This window comes from Salminus brasiliensis, chromosome 23, assembly GCF_030463535.1.
Source record: "Salminus brasiliensis chromosome 23, fSalBra1.hap2, whole genome shotgun sequence".
Classification (NCBI taxonomy): Eukaryota; Metazoa; Chordata; class Actinopteri; order Characiformes; family Bryconidae; genus Salminus; species Salminus brasiliensis.
Genome location: NC_132900.1, coordinates 31,304,679 through 31,320,875, shown reverse-complemented (window position 1 = coordinate 31,320,875; position 16,197 = coordinate 31,304,679). Strand labels below are relative to the sequence as shown.

Sequence of the window (16,197 nt, the reverse complement as noted above, 5' to 3'; positions counted from 1 at the left end):
TTTTTTTTTTAACGCGTTAATGCGTTATTATAAACATATACATATATTTTATACATTAGTTATATATTAAATATATGAATATATAATTATATATATATATATATATATATTACGTGTTTTGTATTTTAATCATAATTTTAAAATGTAAATTTTAATAGTTTTAGAATTCTGTAACTCACTAAAAGATTAAGTGTAAATAGGCTTTCAGGTTGTACTTTTAAACGTATATTAAACATACATTAAACGTTTCAGGGCGGAAAAATAAAACTATTCGTAGTCATATGACACGCGACACTGCAGTCACATGACAGGAGCCGCACAGTTGCAGTTTTTACCAAACCGACGGGAATGGCGAGCAGGGACGAGGACGAGAGGCTCCTAAATGAAAACCATCATGACCGGGACAACACGAGTCCCCGCATGTCCCCGCTGTTGGACCCCGGCCACCTGCTCCACCGAATCGTCGTCCTCGGTTTTATGTGTTTTTTAGGTTTCGGTGAGTGAGGGGTGCCGGCGCACGTCACTCCTGTAGCCTCAGTCGCAGTTAAAAGTCCTTTATTTACATTCAGCTGACACCGCTGTATTACATTAAACCTATTCTTATTATTATCTTATTATTATTTACTCAGTATCTTTTGTTATTTATTAATTATAGAGGGTGTAGAAGGTATAGCTTGCTGATGTGCTGATGTGCTCTGTAGACCTGCTGTGTTGTGGTGGTGCTGTAACAGCTCGGTTAGCTATATTAGAGTCGAAAACTGTACAGAATTAAATGGTTTAATGTCCTTTACTCTTTTTATTCTCCAGGTAGCTACTTCTGTTACGATAATCCAGCTGCTCTTCAGAAACAAGTCATGCAGGTCAGAGGACTTTTATTGTGTAGCTGTAGTTATTTGTTTTGTGCCGCTGTTCCGCCTTATAAGCGTCTAATCTGCTGCTCTTATCGATTTGCCCTCTTAGTAATTTAGTTTTAAACAATAATATATTATGCACATTATTTCTAGAGATTGGCATGAGATAATAGCAATAAAATAGCAGCGTCCTGGTTGAGGTTCTGTAGCTTCCATGTTTGTGTAAAAAGATGGGGATAAAGCTTTTATGTTTTAAAGTTTAAATGTTTTAAAGAAGAAAATAGAATAAAAGTCCAGTCCTTTTTTTATTATTTTATTTATTTTTATTTTTATTTTTTTTAGGGTGAGCATGTAACTTTAGTATCAGTTTATGTCCACTGATCTGATATCTGGCATCTTTTACATGACCGGCCCTGAACACTGGTATTCCTGGTCAAATGGGATTCTGGTCTGATTCTCTTTCTGTCTCGTTTTCTCTACAGGATATGCAGCTGAACACCTCCAAGTTCATGCAGCTTTATGCCTGGTACTCATGGCCCAATGTAGTCCTCTGTTTCCTGGGAGGCTTTTTACTGGATAGAGTTTTTGGCATCAGGTGAAGTAACTCCAAGACTACTTGTATTACAAAGGAGGGCCAATGTAGTGTTAAGTACTCTTATTGGTGTAGTGCAGCATAGTCAGATCCCAGTCTCTTACATGGTGGTATAGCGCACTGACATAAATAATAATAATTATTTTTATTAAAGTTGCAATAAGATGTTCAGCTCGATAAAGAGCTTTAATTAGAGTAGCCAGTTATGAATGTTATAATCAATACGTTAAACAAAACATAATATGCATAACGTGACCCTCTACTCTTTCTAGGTTTGGAACAGTGATTTTTTCACTCTTTGTCTGTGTTGGACAGGTAGGTAAACGTCTCTTTCTCTCTTAATAAATCCACTGTATATTTGATTTTTGAGTGCCGAGGCTCATATTATACTTTGACACCTATCATTATTACAACATACAGTAGTGTATTATATGTACAATATATATATATATTTATTTTTTTTACACCCCTGCTGATTATCAAGAGAAAGCAGTCAGTAGGAATGACCACTGGTAGAAAAATAAAAAGTTTTTGTTGATATTATTATAAGCTAGTATTGCTGTGTGTGTGTGTGTGTATATGAATCTGTATAGAGCAAGATGTTAATAAAACACTGCAGAAGAGTGCAGTGTAATATCTTTTTATGTGCAGTGTAACATCTGAAGTTAACCCTGTCATAACAAAGGTTTTGTTAGTGATCCGTGTCTTTGGAGTTTGAGCTGCGTCCTGGTTGTTCAGGCCTGTAACGTACGTCTGCTTTTACAGGTGATATTTGCGTTAGGGGCTTTGGTCAATCAGTTTTGGCTGATGGAGTTTGGCCGCTTTGTTTTTGGGTAAGATGCTCGTTCATTCTGATCAATCCAGCCAAATTTGAGTACTAATGATCATACGATTCGGCACACCCTTCTTTTCTGTCTTTGTCTCTGCAGAATCGGTGGAGAATCGCTAGCTGTGGCGCAGAACACGTACGCAGTGAACTGGTTCAAAGGAAAGGAGCTGAACCTGGTGTTCGGCCTGCAGCTCAGCATGGCTAGAGTGGTAAGAAATTGGCAGATGTCCAAATGTTTGTGGACACTCATTTTAATAAATGCATACTCTGATGTGCAGATGCACGGTAACACACACACACACACACACACACACTCTGCTTGGGTAGTCCTTGTAGAGGAGGATTACCAATAGAATAGGACTCTCTGGAGCAGATAAATAAATGTGAAGCTATATGCACCATGATGCCTAATGCCAGGCGTGGGCTAGTAGAGGGGTATAAAGCCCCCCAGCATTTAGCTGTGGAGCAGTGGAAGAACTGTGTTCTCTGGAGTGATGGTGGAGCTCCATCCAATACTTTTGGGATGAGTTGGGGACAAGATGAGGTGAGGTGGGGTGGTTGTACTCCAAAAAGTTCAAAAGAAACAATGAACATGCAGGTGTCCCAAAACTTTTGTCCTTTTAACACATCATTAGTAAAACAGTGAGCGCATGAACCACGGTCCTAGACTGGCAAATGCACATGTGTGCAATAGGCTGAGGAGCCAATATGATGGCCGGCTATTATTTGAAATGAAGCCTGATGTGAATCAATCCAGTTTGTTTCCTGTGGTGCCAACAAATGCTAACACTGCTAAAAAGGAGTGAAAGCTAATACACGCTTGACTTGAGGATTGACTAATCAGTCATATTAACTGGTCCCAGTAGATTTCCAGCACCGTGTCACAATTGGTTTCTGAAGCTTTCTCTCCTCTGTCTCCCAGGGCAGTACAGTCAACATGAACGTTATGGGCTGGGTGTATGACCACATGAAGGCTGCATTGGGCCAGTCGGGCCACTACACTCTAGGATCCGCACTCATGATCGGTAAGTGTTCAGAGCAGACGTAACATGTACACTTACAAGCATGTAAGAATCCAACTGGGCTAGGATCGACTTCCTCATGGCTTTGAACTTAACCACTTTGGGGAAGTGATGCATCCATATTCGGATCTGTGCCGTTGTGGATCCTCGTGACCATGTGATGACTCTTTTCGTTAAAGGTTCCAATAGTTTAAGTTGTTGTTTGGTGTAGGAATAGTAAGTGTGTGACTTTGGTTGGGGTTGAAAAGTGCTCAGATGCGGTTCAACAAGCCTATTTACCACCCTGTTACACTGATTTTCCTTTTATGGAGGACTCTGGGGTGGGGGTGGGGGTGTTTGTTGGCTAGCTGACTTGTATTTGATTCTGCTATGGTTAGCTTTTAGCCTGGTTTTAGTCTGCTTGCTTCATCGGGTACCCTGTGATGCATGGCTCGCTCTCCCAGGTTGTCGCACATAGCCCTCAAAGGTCTTCCCCCAGCCACATGGATACCCCCAGCAGTGCTTGATTCAGTTGAGCTGGTCTTCACCCGATAGACTAGCCCTGGCTCGAAAGGCTGTCTGTAGTGGGCATCATTCTCTAGTGAATATAACAAGCCAAGACTGTGATGTAACAGTTTTGGTGTTTTGGAATTGGCCCCTTTTTTACAGCTGTGTTTTGGTTGTGCAGATTTATGGGACTGAACTCTCATTTTTTACATATATCCAAAGAAATTAGGTTAACGTTCTTGGACACTATATTATTAATATTAATCAGGCAAATGTCTGTAGTCCAGCAGATAATTTTGATATCATATCTTATACCTGAAAATACTGTTTAATAGATTTTGTCCCATGCAAAAAGACCTATTTTAAATATGTGTTAGTGTACATTGTTTATGACGTGCAATAGCTTTTTGTTGAAAGCACAAGGCTAGATAAAGGAGTTACCTGGGGCTTTCAGTAACATGACTGGACATGTTGGGACATACATATGTTGCTCATTCCTGAGTAGCAGCTCCCTGTCAGTTGCAGGTATACAACTCTGTGTGTAAATATCTCTGCTGTTGTGCTTTTATGCAGTTAAGTGTTGTCCTGGCACCCTATCCCCAGGTATAATGCCTAGAGACTGTGCAAATAGTCTTTCTAATATTCTTTCTGCTACTTCTATGGTGAGTTGACATTCAAGTTCCGAAAAATATTATTTTATGCTTCATTAAAAAAATGCTATGATCAGTACTTTGATTAATTTGGAAAGTGGGTGAATTCTGCATGACAAGTATATTCTGAGTATAACATCAGAATCCAAGCACACTGTTAAACATCCTAATTTCCCCATCTGCTGTGAGGCGGACACCTCACGCTTAGCAATTACTGTGCCAGAGCCTCCAAGAAGGGACCAGGTGGGGATCTCTCACTTCAAAACTGATAGAAATGTCAATTTAAAAAGCAGGTTCATCTTTGTGGGACAAAACTAAAATAGATGAATCAATTTTGTTGCTCAGTTTAATTAGAGGATTTGAAACGGGGCCTGTTTAGAGGATTTACTTTATTCCGTTCTGATTGATTAACATTACAACACTGATGTGGTTGAATCGCCACTTTCAGACCAAAGCAACACGATCAATAAATGTATCAATACGTTTTCACACCCCTGCTGCTTAATGTAGGACAAGCTGCAGTGTGCTCCCTAGAGAGTTATCTTCACAGAAATACACTCCGCCACACTGAGGATCACTTTCTCCCGTGCCTCTTACCTAAAACCTGAATCTCTACGTCTCTGGTTACACTCCTATAGGATTTTCGTTTCACTGAGAGCGCTGTGGTTATAGAAACATGAAGAAGCCGTATTTCGTTGCAGCCCTGACCAGATGAAATCCAAGGATGTTAAGAGCCTCTGGGAGTGTCTGGTGCAGAAGTGCTGTGCTGTAATCGCTACATAGAGTTCCCCCTTTCACTTCTGCCGTGGACTCGCTTCTCATGTTACTCTTATTTGATGTCGTTCTAACAGCAAACTCAACTGCGTTCCTTTTTTTGCCTCGAAGGTTGATTTTCAACAGCCAGATTTTTCTTTTGCTCTACAGTGATGATTAGTTTGCTGTAAAACCTGATTACTTAAGTGAACTTAAAGAGTTTGGGCTTAATTAACACCCGGAACTTAGTACACGCAATGATACACACCTGTTAAATAATTGTAGTAACCCTATTTAAGATGAACGTCACAATTTAAGAGTAATTGCATCCACTTAAGAGGGGCTCCAAGTGGCTCAGCTCTGGTCTAATGCTCTGCTTCTATGGCGGGGGTCACAATTTCGAAACATGAGCCAAGTCAGAGTCTGAGATAGTTGGCCATGCTCTCTTTCTCTGGGAAGGGGGTGGGTAGATGGTGCGCTCTGTGTTACTGGTACCTGGCACTTTCCTCAGAGCGTCGGCCACCCTGTGATGCTGCATCGGGTGCTGGGGCCTTTATACCCCCTCTACCCCACGCCTGGCAGGATATAGGTTCATGATGCTTATCTGCTCAGTACTTCTCTATAGCTTCTCTGTCAGCAGTGTGGGCAACTTAAAGTAGCTGAATACGGTTATTAGAGCGGGGTCCACAAACATTTGGACATTTGGTAGTGTATATAGTCACTTTTGCGGACCCTCAGACCCTCGCTGTGAGGTTTCTTAGAGGAACTGACGTGTGTGGAATTGTGTTTCAGCGTCCTCTACGTGTGTCTTCTCGCTGATCTGCGCGCTGGCGTTGGGCTATCTTGACAGGCGGGCAGAGAGGATACTCAACAAGGAGCAAGGAAAGACTGGTCAGTTAAGTGTGTGTGTGTGTGTTGTGTGGATGGTTGTGCGTTTATAGCTATTTGGACCGCCACATAAAAAGCAGTTCAGGTGGTAAGATTGCCTGTCTGTGGACGCTCCACTTACAATGGATTGATAAGTGACTCTTCTGCTGCTCTCAGCATCTTTTTATGTGACCGTGTTACACCCAGTCTGCCAGTGCTGGTTAGAACCCATATAGAACATAACTAACCTTTAGAGCTGTCAGGGCTCAAGAACAGCTTAACAGAGCATTTAATGTTATGATGGCAAAGGCAAGTAGTTGCCCTTTTTATGATTTGTGTGAGAGTATGAACTGTATTTGTGTCCCTATGTGTGTGTATATGTGTGTAGGGGAAGTGATCAGATTGAGGGATGTGAAAGACTTCCCTTTCCAACTATGGCTGATTTTCATCATCTGCGTGGGATATTATGTCGCCATCTTCCCCTTTATTGGCCTGGGGCAGTAAGTATCACTTCGATCATATGACTAACCGGAGACACATTTGACTGCTTAGCGTAAACACATGTGGCTTAAATCTTATCGATATGCAATCCAGGTACTAGTCGTGTGATGTGACCAGGTGTAAACAGGGTCTAACAAATAAGCAAACCAGCCTTGGATGGTATGGACAGTACATCCGCATGTCCCTAGTGCACTATATGTAGGTTATGCACTGTATGTGAATGTAGGTCTTTGGCACAGAATGATGAGCATTAGAGCCCAAGAAGCCGAAAAATGAAAGGTAAAGGTTTGCAGTTGCTTTTGTTTTGGTGCCTCTGGGGAGCACTGTGGCCGTTTACGTCGGCTGCCGAGAAATTGCCGGACTTCTCTCAGTCAAGCACGCTGAAAAGCTCTGTCCCGATGGCTAAATCAACTGCTAAAGATGTGTTTTTCTCGAGTGCCTGTTGGCCTTTGCCGCAGACAGTTATTTAATTCTAGCCAGCCGGATCTCTGTACTCAGCACAGAGCTGGAGGGGAATGTTTACCTGTTGGTAAAACATTCACCTTGTTCAGTGGAAATCAAGAGCTACAGAAACAGGCCTGCAAGCATTGACCGAAACACAGGAACTTTTTTTTATTTGAGCTGTTAAAGAGTCCTGCGAGCCAGACAAGTCGCATGAAGCGGCAATATTCAAAGACCATTAGTAATGTTTGTTTACTGGGGGCTTTAGGACTAGTGGCGTTTTCTGCTTCAGAGACGGAGAACCATTGGTCTTCACTCAATTCAGGACCTCTAGGTCCTAAAAATAGAAAAAAAACACATAAAGGTAGGAATGTCCAGGGCCAATCCAGGCATATTTGAATGGATCTGGTATGGTCTATTTTAATCCCAATCCAGTCCCAAGTCTTAGTTTTAAACGTGGTGTTCAGAGCGCCATCTGGTGTCCTCAAAGATTGCCATTAATGGAAATTTTTTCCTAGCCGGCTGCAGCAGCAGTGCAGATGCTCTCAGAAGGTAAATAAAGGAGTTGAGGTTCTGCAGTGTGGAGCTATTTTACAGTGGAACCTGAAAACAGGCCATAATATCTGACCCTTTATAAAACTCTCACTGAAACACTCTTTTACTGGCAGGGGAACCGGTAAACCACTATAAACCAGTTATTACACACCAGTAGACCAACACCCACAGATACCAGTCCAGAGTGTGTACTACTACAGACAGTGATTAGACTGCAGTGTGTAAAGGAGCAGGGAGCTGATTGGTCAGACTGGATTATAAGATATTAAACACTATAAAACAGGCATTTTAAGAAAAGTCTCGACTAAACTAAATCAGTCCAGAATGTCTGGTTATAGAAACTGATACTGAAAATAAAGATTTTACTGAACCTGTTAATCAGCAGCTCATCTGATCTAAACTGTGGGGCTGAATTATTTATACACACACAATAATCAGACAAAATATAGAGGACAAAATAACCTGATTGGGACGTCCCATCCATTCTGTAAAAGTAAGTGCTGTTGCTTTAAGGAAAGGGCATTTTGTGCAGTTTTGTTGACGTGAACTGTGCCGTTAGATAAATCTCGTGAATGTTAGTGTATGGATGCAACACTGATATCCTAAAATCCATTAGATTCGTTTGATATGACTCTGGTGGTTCTCTCTCTTTTTGCAGAGTCTTCTTCATTGAAAAGTTCAACTTTACTCCAACCCAAGCACGAGCGGTCAACAGGTAATCTCCCATCTATCTTGACCCTGGGTCAGTTATCTGCTCCATTAAACCTGATCCACCTCTGATCCTTTGGTTTGTTTGTGTTTGTGAGATGTGCCACAGTTAAAGAGGTTTTCAGACATCACCCACAACCTGCAGCAGGGGGGCGCCATCTAACCCTAACCCTAAACCTGGCAAATGAAAAACTATAGCTGTATTTGCAGTTTCTGCATTTTCAGTTTGTTTCCTGCTTCTGTCCAACATGACCACCAAAACCATGTAGGAAATGCACTCATGCCACATTTTCCTGCTCGCGAGTCCCGAGTGAGCGCTAATGATCCACAGAAACCGTCGGCTTTTTCGGTGGCACTTCCGCATGCAGCTTGTGGGCTATAACTGGTGCTTTTGGAAACGATAAGTTCTGTACTCAAGTAAAAGTAATGTTACTGCAATGAAATGATTATAAATAATATAAATATATAAAGGTACATTTCCGGTAAAGCAGTAACGATACAGGAAACAGAAAATGCTCAAGTAATTAATCAATAATCCATTTTTTTTTATGTAATTCAATAAAAAAATTACACATTTGATTTCAAATATACTTCAGAAAAAGTAAAGCACTGCAGTGTGAAACTACTTGGGGAAGTGCAAACTTGTCAGTTATGACTGAATAAATGTAATGGTTGGATTGGTAATGTGTGTAATTGGAAATTATTAAGTCAAATCTGATGAATTTTGGAATTTAGATTTCTGTCTCTCCGTTTTTCAGCATTGTGTACATCATCTCTGCTCCTGCCTCGCCTTTGCTGGGTTTGATGGTGGATAAAACGGGCAAGAACATAATTTGGGTTCTGTTTGCAGTCGTCACCACACTGATCGCTCACATGATGCTGGCTTTCACTTTCTGGAACCCCTGGATCGCTATGGTAAAATAACTAGTTCATCCAGTGCAACCATTACAATAGTGTTCCCATTCTGGCTCCTCCCTGTTTGTGGACAGGGCTTCTAGCCTTGTTTGTAGTATTTCAGCCTTGCAAAGGTTTACCTTCTGATTAAAGTACTGTTTTCTCTGAGCTATTATGTTGTCTTTAGTTTTTGTACTTTTCTGTTATTTTTGTTGTTTATTAATTATTATTTTTCCATCTCAACAGGTTATCTTAGGTCTGTCTTATTCGCTGCTGGCTTGTGCTCTCTGGCCAATGGTGGCCTTTGTAGTGCCAGAACACCAGCTGGGCACAGCATATGGATTGTAAGAAAACCCTTATGTCTTTTTAGGGTTTTTTCCAATTTGGGGAGAGTTGTTTTTTTATTCTTGACCAATTATGTAAATATCTGCAAACGACTTTTACGCAAAAAACTCTTTGTGGGACAGATATTCTTTGGTTCCCACTAAAAGAACAAGTGGTGGTAAAGTAAAGCTTGCTGGGACACAAATGATTCATCCTCTTGGTTGTTGCCGTGCCAGGCTTTTATAGTAAATGGTCGAGTGAGTTTCCGTCCCCTGTGTTGTGAAGGCATTTGGTTTATCAGGCATAATTTAAATACATTTATTGGCTTTAAGAATATTGTTTCATATTCTAACTTTGAAAGCTTATTTTGCTCTGAACTGCCTCATCTGTGTTTCTCTGTCTCCTTCCTTTGCCAGTATGCAGTCCATCCAGAATCTGGGATTGGCCCTCATCTCCATGGCATCAGGAGCCATTCTTGACAGCAAAGGGTATCTGTTCCTGGAGGTCTTCTTCTGTGCTTGCATTTGCTGTGAGTGATTGATTATTAGTCATTTTAGTCCTATTTAAGTTGCACCTCTTACGGAAACAGTCCCAGGTGTGTCCCTTTCTCATGCTCATGTCTTCCTGCTCTTTCCACAGTGGCTCTGGTAGCAGTGGTGATGCTCTACTTTGTGGATGTTCTCCGAGGTAAGTCCAACAGTAAAATCTCAGATCTGAGTCGCTGACCTGCCAGATCTGCATCAGCCTCCGTTTCCTAACTTGATCTCCTGCACTTGACCAGGTGGAGAGCTGAACCTTTCTGCCTCAGCCCGGGCCAAACTACAGAAGACCTCTTCTCCCGAGTCCGAGTGAGTTTACCAGCCGACCTCTTTGCGGTTTGACTTATTAACCCTTATCACCCAGCTTATTACGCCTGGACCTTCTGACCTTTCAGCTCCAGCAGATCGTTCCTCATACATAGTTGAACTGAATCTGCTTCAGAACTGCCTTTTGGCTTCAGATATGGTTGAGCGGTCTTCCCGTACTGTAATACACCAGACTCAGCTGACTGCCTTGGAGGAGTTAATTCATTGGTCATGAAGTATGCATCATTCTGGCCCTCTTGACATTAACTCACTCAGTAAGGTTGCAAAGTTAACCTTTTTAAAGACACGTTTATCATATTTGATACATATTTAAGTTTTGAGACCTGTGCAGTGTGATGAATAGTAAATAATCTTAGTTAAATGCAAAATATAATATAGTTAATGCTAATAATAATTCTATATAAAATACATAGAAGTAATAATATATATTACTCCTCCAAAATCTAGTAGAATGTCTTCTTCTCTGGACAGTAGAGACAGTTACTCCAACAAAAGTGTAAGCTCTTTTTAATATCTTTGATTTCAGAAGAAACAATGAATAAGCAGGTGTCCAAATACTTTTGTCATTTAGCTTCTCCAGGCCTGGTTGCCTTCTTTCATCATGGGTACTTCATCCTCACTATTTTCTTTTACCACCCACTGGTGTAGGTGTGTGTAGGTGTGTGTAGGTGTGTGTAGGTGTGTGTCTCACCTTGCCTCTGTGCTGTCATGTGTTGCAGATGAAGGCTGTTCACTCCGCTGGCTCCACCCAGCCTGCTGTGAGCCGTCTCACTGGACAATCTGACATGTCAATCACCCACTTGGTTGAGGGGGGCCTTTCTGCACAGCTGACTCCTCCTCACTACACTGGCCATTACTCTGCCTTTCTGCACTTCCACTTCCAGGCTTCTCAGTAATATAGCAGTTCTAAGGGACAGTCCCAGCATCCTCTCCAATGGCCTCCTCTCCTGTAGAATCAGGTCTAATGGACTTCTCCAGCTGTGGTAATGAAAGGGATGGGGTGGAAAGGTAGGTAAGCTGAGGAGAGGAGGCTGTTGGTGGATTTGGCTCAACCCCTCAGGCCACCCCTTAGGCTTACCTGGGGACAGGACTGACCTTTCAATAGTGCTGAAGTGTTCTGGGCTGGTTGGGTAGAGCTGAGGATGATGTCCTGTCACTGTCTCGACTCTGCCTCAGGGTAGCTGGCCATCAGCTGTTGACACTGAACACGTACTGCTTCTTATTTCTCAAGCAGGTCAAGTGGGGCCACTTCTTTCCTATAGACTGTCACACCGGTGATGCTTCTCTGACTGGAACATTCCTCTCCAACATTTTACAGGATTCTAGGCTGTGTGTTTTCTGTCCGCAGGCTGCTGTTCACGTCTATTTTAACACTTAAAATGTAACAATGGCTCGAGAGAATCGCTTTTCACTGTGTTTTTAATCTAAAAGGACTCTAGCCCGATGCCTTAGATTTTTTAGGCTTTTTGTTGGTAATGAAGTTCGACTGGAACTTTGTTTTTTAATGGGTTATTTGACTTTTCTATTCAAAATGCAATGTTGATATAATGTTAAAAAAAAATGTTTTTTTATGTTAATTGTTTTTTGGATTTTTTTTTTAAGAATATAGTTAAGTGATTTCATGTATGTTTAAGTATGATATCAAACATTCTGGGCATGTTTAAAAAAAAAAAAAAAAAAAACACAGCAGTCTATCACCCAAGACCTGTTACATATCTGATATGCTCATTTCCCTAGTTAAGAACATTGGGCTAATGTTGCATAAAACATTCACCGATTCACTGATCTTATCTTCTCATCATCAAACATCTCTCTTAACCTGCTGAAAGATCTTCTGAACGTTTGTTTGGTGCATGCAAGGGAGCAGAATCTAGTCTAGCTGGTCTAGCTGACTGTCCTACAGTTACGATACCATACAGGGGCAAAGCTATATTTCCAGTTGGAGCTAATCTTTGTTTACATAGCTCATTCAGCATATTGTGCTCACGTTAAAGTGCTTCCAGCAGTTTGAGAGATATGTTTGAGCAGAAGTAATCCAGGGATTATTAGCAATGCTAGCCTAATTTTCCTTTTGTAGTCTAATAAAAGCAAACTGCACAACCAAACATCTCCTGACAGATCGCCCGCATCAGGACTCCAGGATCAATTGATCAATTGTTAGTTTATTATTCAGGCCTCACTCTTCTAGTGCTCATTCCTGTAATTTAATAATGACTCATATTGCATGGATCCTCTGAATCCTAATAAATGGATCTTCTGAAGGCATAATAATAATTAGCATGTGGTGGTTTATGAATATTAGGTAGTTCAGCCCAAAGTCGTAATGTTGAGAATAGTATGCCTCAGCCTAGTCTGGGCTAGAAATACTGGGGGGGAAATACTTGTATTATATTATATTATTGAGTATATGGTGATCTGTTTGGGCACTTCATTTTCCTGCTTGACTCCATTCTTCACTCTACCAATTAAATGTTCCTTGTGCCACTGGCTGCAGCGCAAGCCCAAAACATGAGCAGTAAGCCGCTGCTTAACAGTTGGAAATGTCTTCTTTTCATGAAATTTCTAAACATGTTTGTTCTCATTTTCTTTGCTCATTTTAACTTGTTTAAAGGACTTTTTTTCCAGAATGCCTCAGGCTTGTTTAGGATTTCTTCTGGTGGTTCTTCCATGAAGGTAGACCATCACATGCAGACGCTTTATTAGTACTTCAGACTAGAGGCGGGTGATGTGAAAATATCATGATATTTAAAGTTTTATGATGCGCACTATTTCTCAGTATTTTCTCATGCTGATGAGTATTCAGATACTCTACCACACTCCCATCAGTACAGTGATTTCAATTCTGATGTGCTCCTCTTCATCCAGTTAAACGGCACTAATTACACTCTTTGTAATGAAAAGGGCAGTTGATCAATGTTATTTAACCGGCTGGGGATTTTTTAGATTTTTGCATATTTGCCTTTAAAGGCAGTTGCGTATAACGTAATAATACCCACAATTTATATCCAAATGTTCTCTCGATAATGAGGCCCCATGTGACCTAAAACACTGTGTGAATATATAATCTGGTAAACTTTATTTCTGCGCTTTGTTATTGCAGCCATATTAATATAAAACATACAGAAACATGGAATTTGACACACTGGCACATTTGTAGACCCCCAGACAGTTAAGCACTAACCATATCCACAATATGCTGTTAAGTGTGTTGTGTATCATGATCCAATGAAGTATTGTCATATTGTCCACCTCTACTTCACACTCGCACTTTTCTATTACACACTATGGCATTTTAGTCATTTGAGTAAAATTGACACGCTACCTGTCAATTGCTACCTTTCATTAAGGTACCATTTCTCTGTTCCCTTGCCACCCCTGCTGGATCCAGAGTAAGGCCTGACCGGTATGAAGCGAATCACTTTTTAAGCGAATCACTCGGGCTGTGTCGCACACTTCGCTAAGCACTCTGAGGGTTGCTTTAAACTCGTCTGTAGTCCCGTTTGAGCTTTCATCCCTCAGCCGAGACCTTTTGATGTTTAAAGCAGATATGGAGGCCGTCTAATGAGTCTGAGTGGAGGCTTCCTCTGTTGTTCTTTTGTTCTTATTCTTTCATTTTACCAGTGAAGGGTAAACAAAGTCCGTATCAGACCTCAATCAGGGTTTTAATTCAAGCCTCTGATTGGGTGTTAGATGTGGAGTCATGATCATGGTTCACACAGCAGGAAGAGGCACACTGCAGTCATTGCTTCAGGGAGAGAGAGATGTTAGTCTTTTTCCCTCAGATCTGTTCTAGAGAAATTGTGTTGGTTTATTTTTGTACTGTAAACATTCAGATGCAGGATATATAATATAAATCATATATATATATATATATAATTTTAGTATCTTTTTTATATCTTTGAATTAATTGAAATCTTATTGTTTGATCTTTTGAAGGAACTGAATATTTAATCAAAGTAATTAGTGGATTACTTCATCTAGTATGATGGTACGCCCCCATTAAACCCTATGAAAGATGATTATTCTGTGACATTCTGATCTCTCCCCTCTTTTCTCTCTCTCGCTCTCTCGCCCGCTCGCTCTCTCTCTCTCTCTTCAGGGAGGCATGGCGTGTGCAGGTGCGTAAGCGCTCTCAGGAGGAGCTGGCTCGTCTGAAGCACTTGTCCCCTTTTGGCATTCGGAACCGCTATCTCTCCAGGCTGGGAGCGCAGGTATCCTCCATAAACAAGCTCAGAGTGCAGTCTTCAGTTCTTCTTCTGAGCGAGAGATTGCTCTCTCTCTACCCCCTCAATCCCCTTTCCCCCCAAAGCTCACTGATTAGCCAAAAGCACAAGAAGTAACCCGTCTTTGGAGCCCTGGAACAAAAACGACTCATTCAGTAGCTTAAAGCTATACCAGCCATATAGAGCAGTATTCAGACACATGCTGTGTCTTGACTGGTTGACTGCATTTGGGATAAGATCACAGCAGGCCAGCTTTCCAGAGTCAGACCTCACCTTCCACATGAGATCAGACCCTGCTCTCAGACTTCTCACCAACCAAGTCGTCCTGAACACATTTAACGATGTTGAGTTCTGGACTCTGGGGTGGTCAGTCCATTGTACTGAGAACAGCTGCAGCTTCGATCTTCTTGTTAGGCTTTACATCCGTTCATATCCACAGCATTGAGTCGTCCTCTCTCTCCAAGATGAAGCTTAAAGTGCTGCTTATCTGAAAGGGGCAGGTTTGGTGGTCTTCCAGGTCTTGCATATAGTTAGGATTCCCTTATACCTTTGTTATACCTGATCTCTTCAGACATATCTTCTGAACATGTGAATATCTTGTATGGAATATCTTGTAGAGCCGGGCGATATGGAACAATTTTATATCACAATATTTAAAGACATTTTTTACTATATATGATATTTATTTAAAAAAATGTTTTATAATATTTATCATAATATTTTGTCATGTTGACAATTTTTCCAGAATACTGGAATCCAAATACTCTCCCATACTGAAGACCCTGATTTTTACTGAAAATATGCAGCACTCCATTCAGTTAAATAAGACCGAGTACACGGTTTGTAATGAAACATGCAGTTAATCAGTGTTCTTTAAGCACTGGTGATATCCACGATACACTGATAAAAGCAAAGTGTTGCACGATATGCTAAAATATTGTCATATTTCCAAGCTCTATTAAGTCTGTATGCCATTCTCCCCCATGTTTGTGTTTCATGTGCAGCTTCCAGACCACTACAGCATCCACCTGTCCTCGCTCGCCTATAGAAGTCTGCTCCGATGACCTCCCTGTAGCTCTGTCTCTTAATGACTAAGCATTAATAATCCAAGCCTAGGCTAGATGAGCGAGGGGAGAGCTACTTTTAAGCCTATTTGGTTGGTATCACAGCTCTGCAGGATAACTGGAGGTAGGATGTGGCATGGCGTGGCACTCTCACTGTTCAGGTTTCATCACTGTGTTCTGTTTGGATGATAAATATCAAACACTGTTTATGCACCTGTTCACCACTTGCACTTTATTCTGGCAAACAGGAATTGACTGTATGGTAGGGTTTACAGTTCTCAGGGTTTTCTTTGTATTGTGGATTTATTGTAAAGGCTTCACAACTTTGTTTATTGATCCTGTATGAGTTTCAGACTCAGTAATCAGCTGGTTTTATATGTATGTGACAAGTGACCATGCTTAATAAAGATATTTCAACTGTATGAATTCTATGATGCCTATGATGATTTGTTACTTGGTTTAGAAATCTGGGCTAGAGGGGTATAAGGACCCCAAGCATTTCCATCACTCATGATCATCGTCCAACACCTTGACCTCACTAAGTAAAGGTAAAGGTGCGTATTTGTCGTAT

The 16,197-nt window shown here is 41.2% G+C and overlaps 1 protein-coding gene across 2 annotated transcripts; it reads left to right on the top strand.

The window, feature by feature from the left end:
• Positions 1 to 311: 311 nt before the first annotated feature.
• Positions 312 to 16,016, top strand: mfsd1 (major facilitator superfamily domain containing 1). 2 transcript variants are annotated; one of them, XM_072668501.1, is made up of 17 exons: positions 312 to 496; positions 808 to 860; positions 1,334 to 1,446; positions 1,716 to 1,758; positions 2,209 to 2,276; positions 2,373 to 2,481; positions 3,195 to 3,297; positions 5,976 to 6,074; positions 6,439 to 6,550; positions 8,206 to 8,262; positions 9,014 to 9,170; positions 9,396 to 9,493; positions 9,890 to 10,002; positions 10,113 to 10,160; positions 10,255 to 10,321; positions 14,439 to 14,550; positions 15,567 to 16,016. In XM_072668501.1, exons 1-17 carry the CDS (start codon positions 349 to 351, stop codon positions 15,624 to 15,626), a joined length of 1,560 nt encoding a protein of 519 aa, XP_072524602.1. In that variant the 5' UTR covers positions 312 to 348; the 3' UTR covers positions 15,627 to 16,016. The 2 variants fall into 2 exon arrangements, with proteins under 2 accessions (XP_072524602.1, XP_072524601.1); XM_072668500.1 differs by lacking the exons at positions 14,439 to 14,550; positions 15,567 to 16,016 and adding an exon at positions 11,059 to 14,174.
• The last annotated feature ends 181 nt before the right edge of the window (positions 16,017 to 16,197 follow it).

What these genes read in the sequence shown, in the direction of transcription:
- mfsd1 (XM_072668501.1), top strand. Translation starts at nt 349, where the DNA reads ATGGCGAGCAGGGACGAGGACGAGAGGCTCCTAAATGAAAACCATCAT. An exon ending in TCTTTGTCTGTGTTGGACAG is followed by an intron (nt 1,759 to 2,208) that starts GTAGGTAAACGT and finishes CTGCTTTTACAG; the next exon opens with GTGATATTTGCGTTAGGGGC. An exon ending in ACCTCTTCTCCCGAGTCCGA is followed by an intron (nt 10,322 to 14,438) that starts GTGAGTTTACCA and finishes CTCTCTCTTCAG; the next exon opens with GGAGGCATGGCGTGTGCAGG.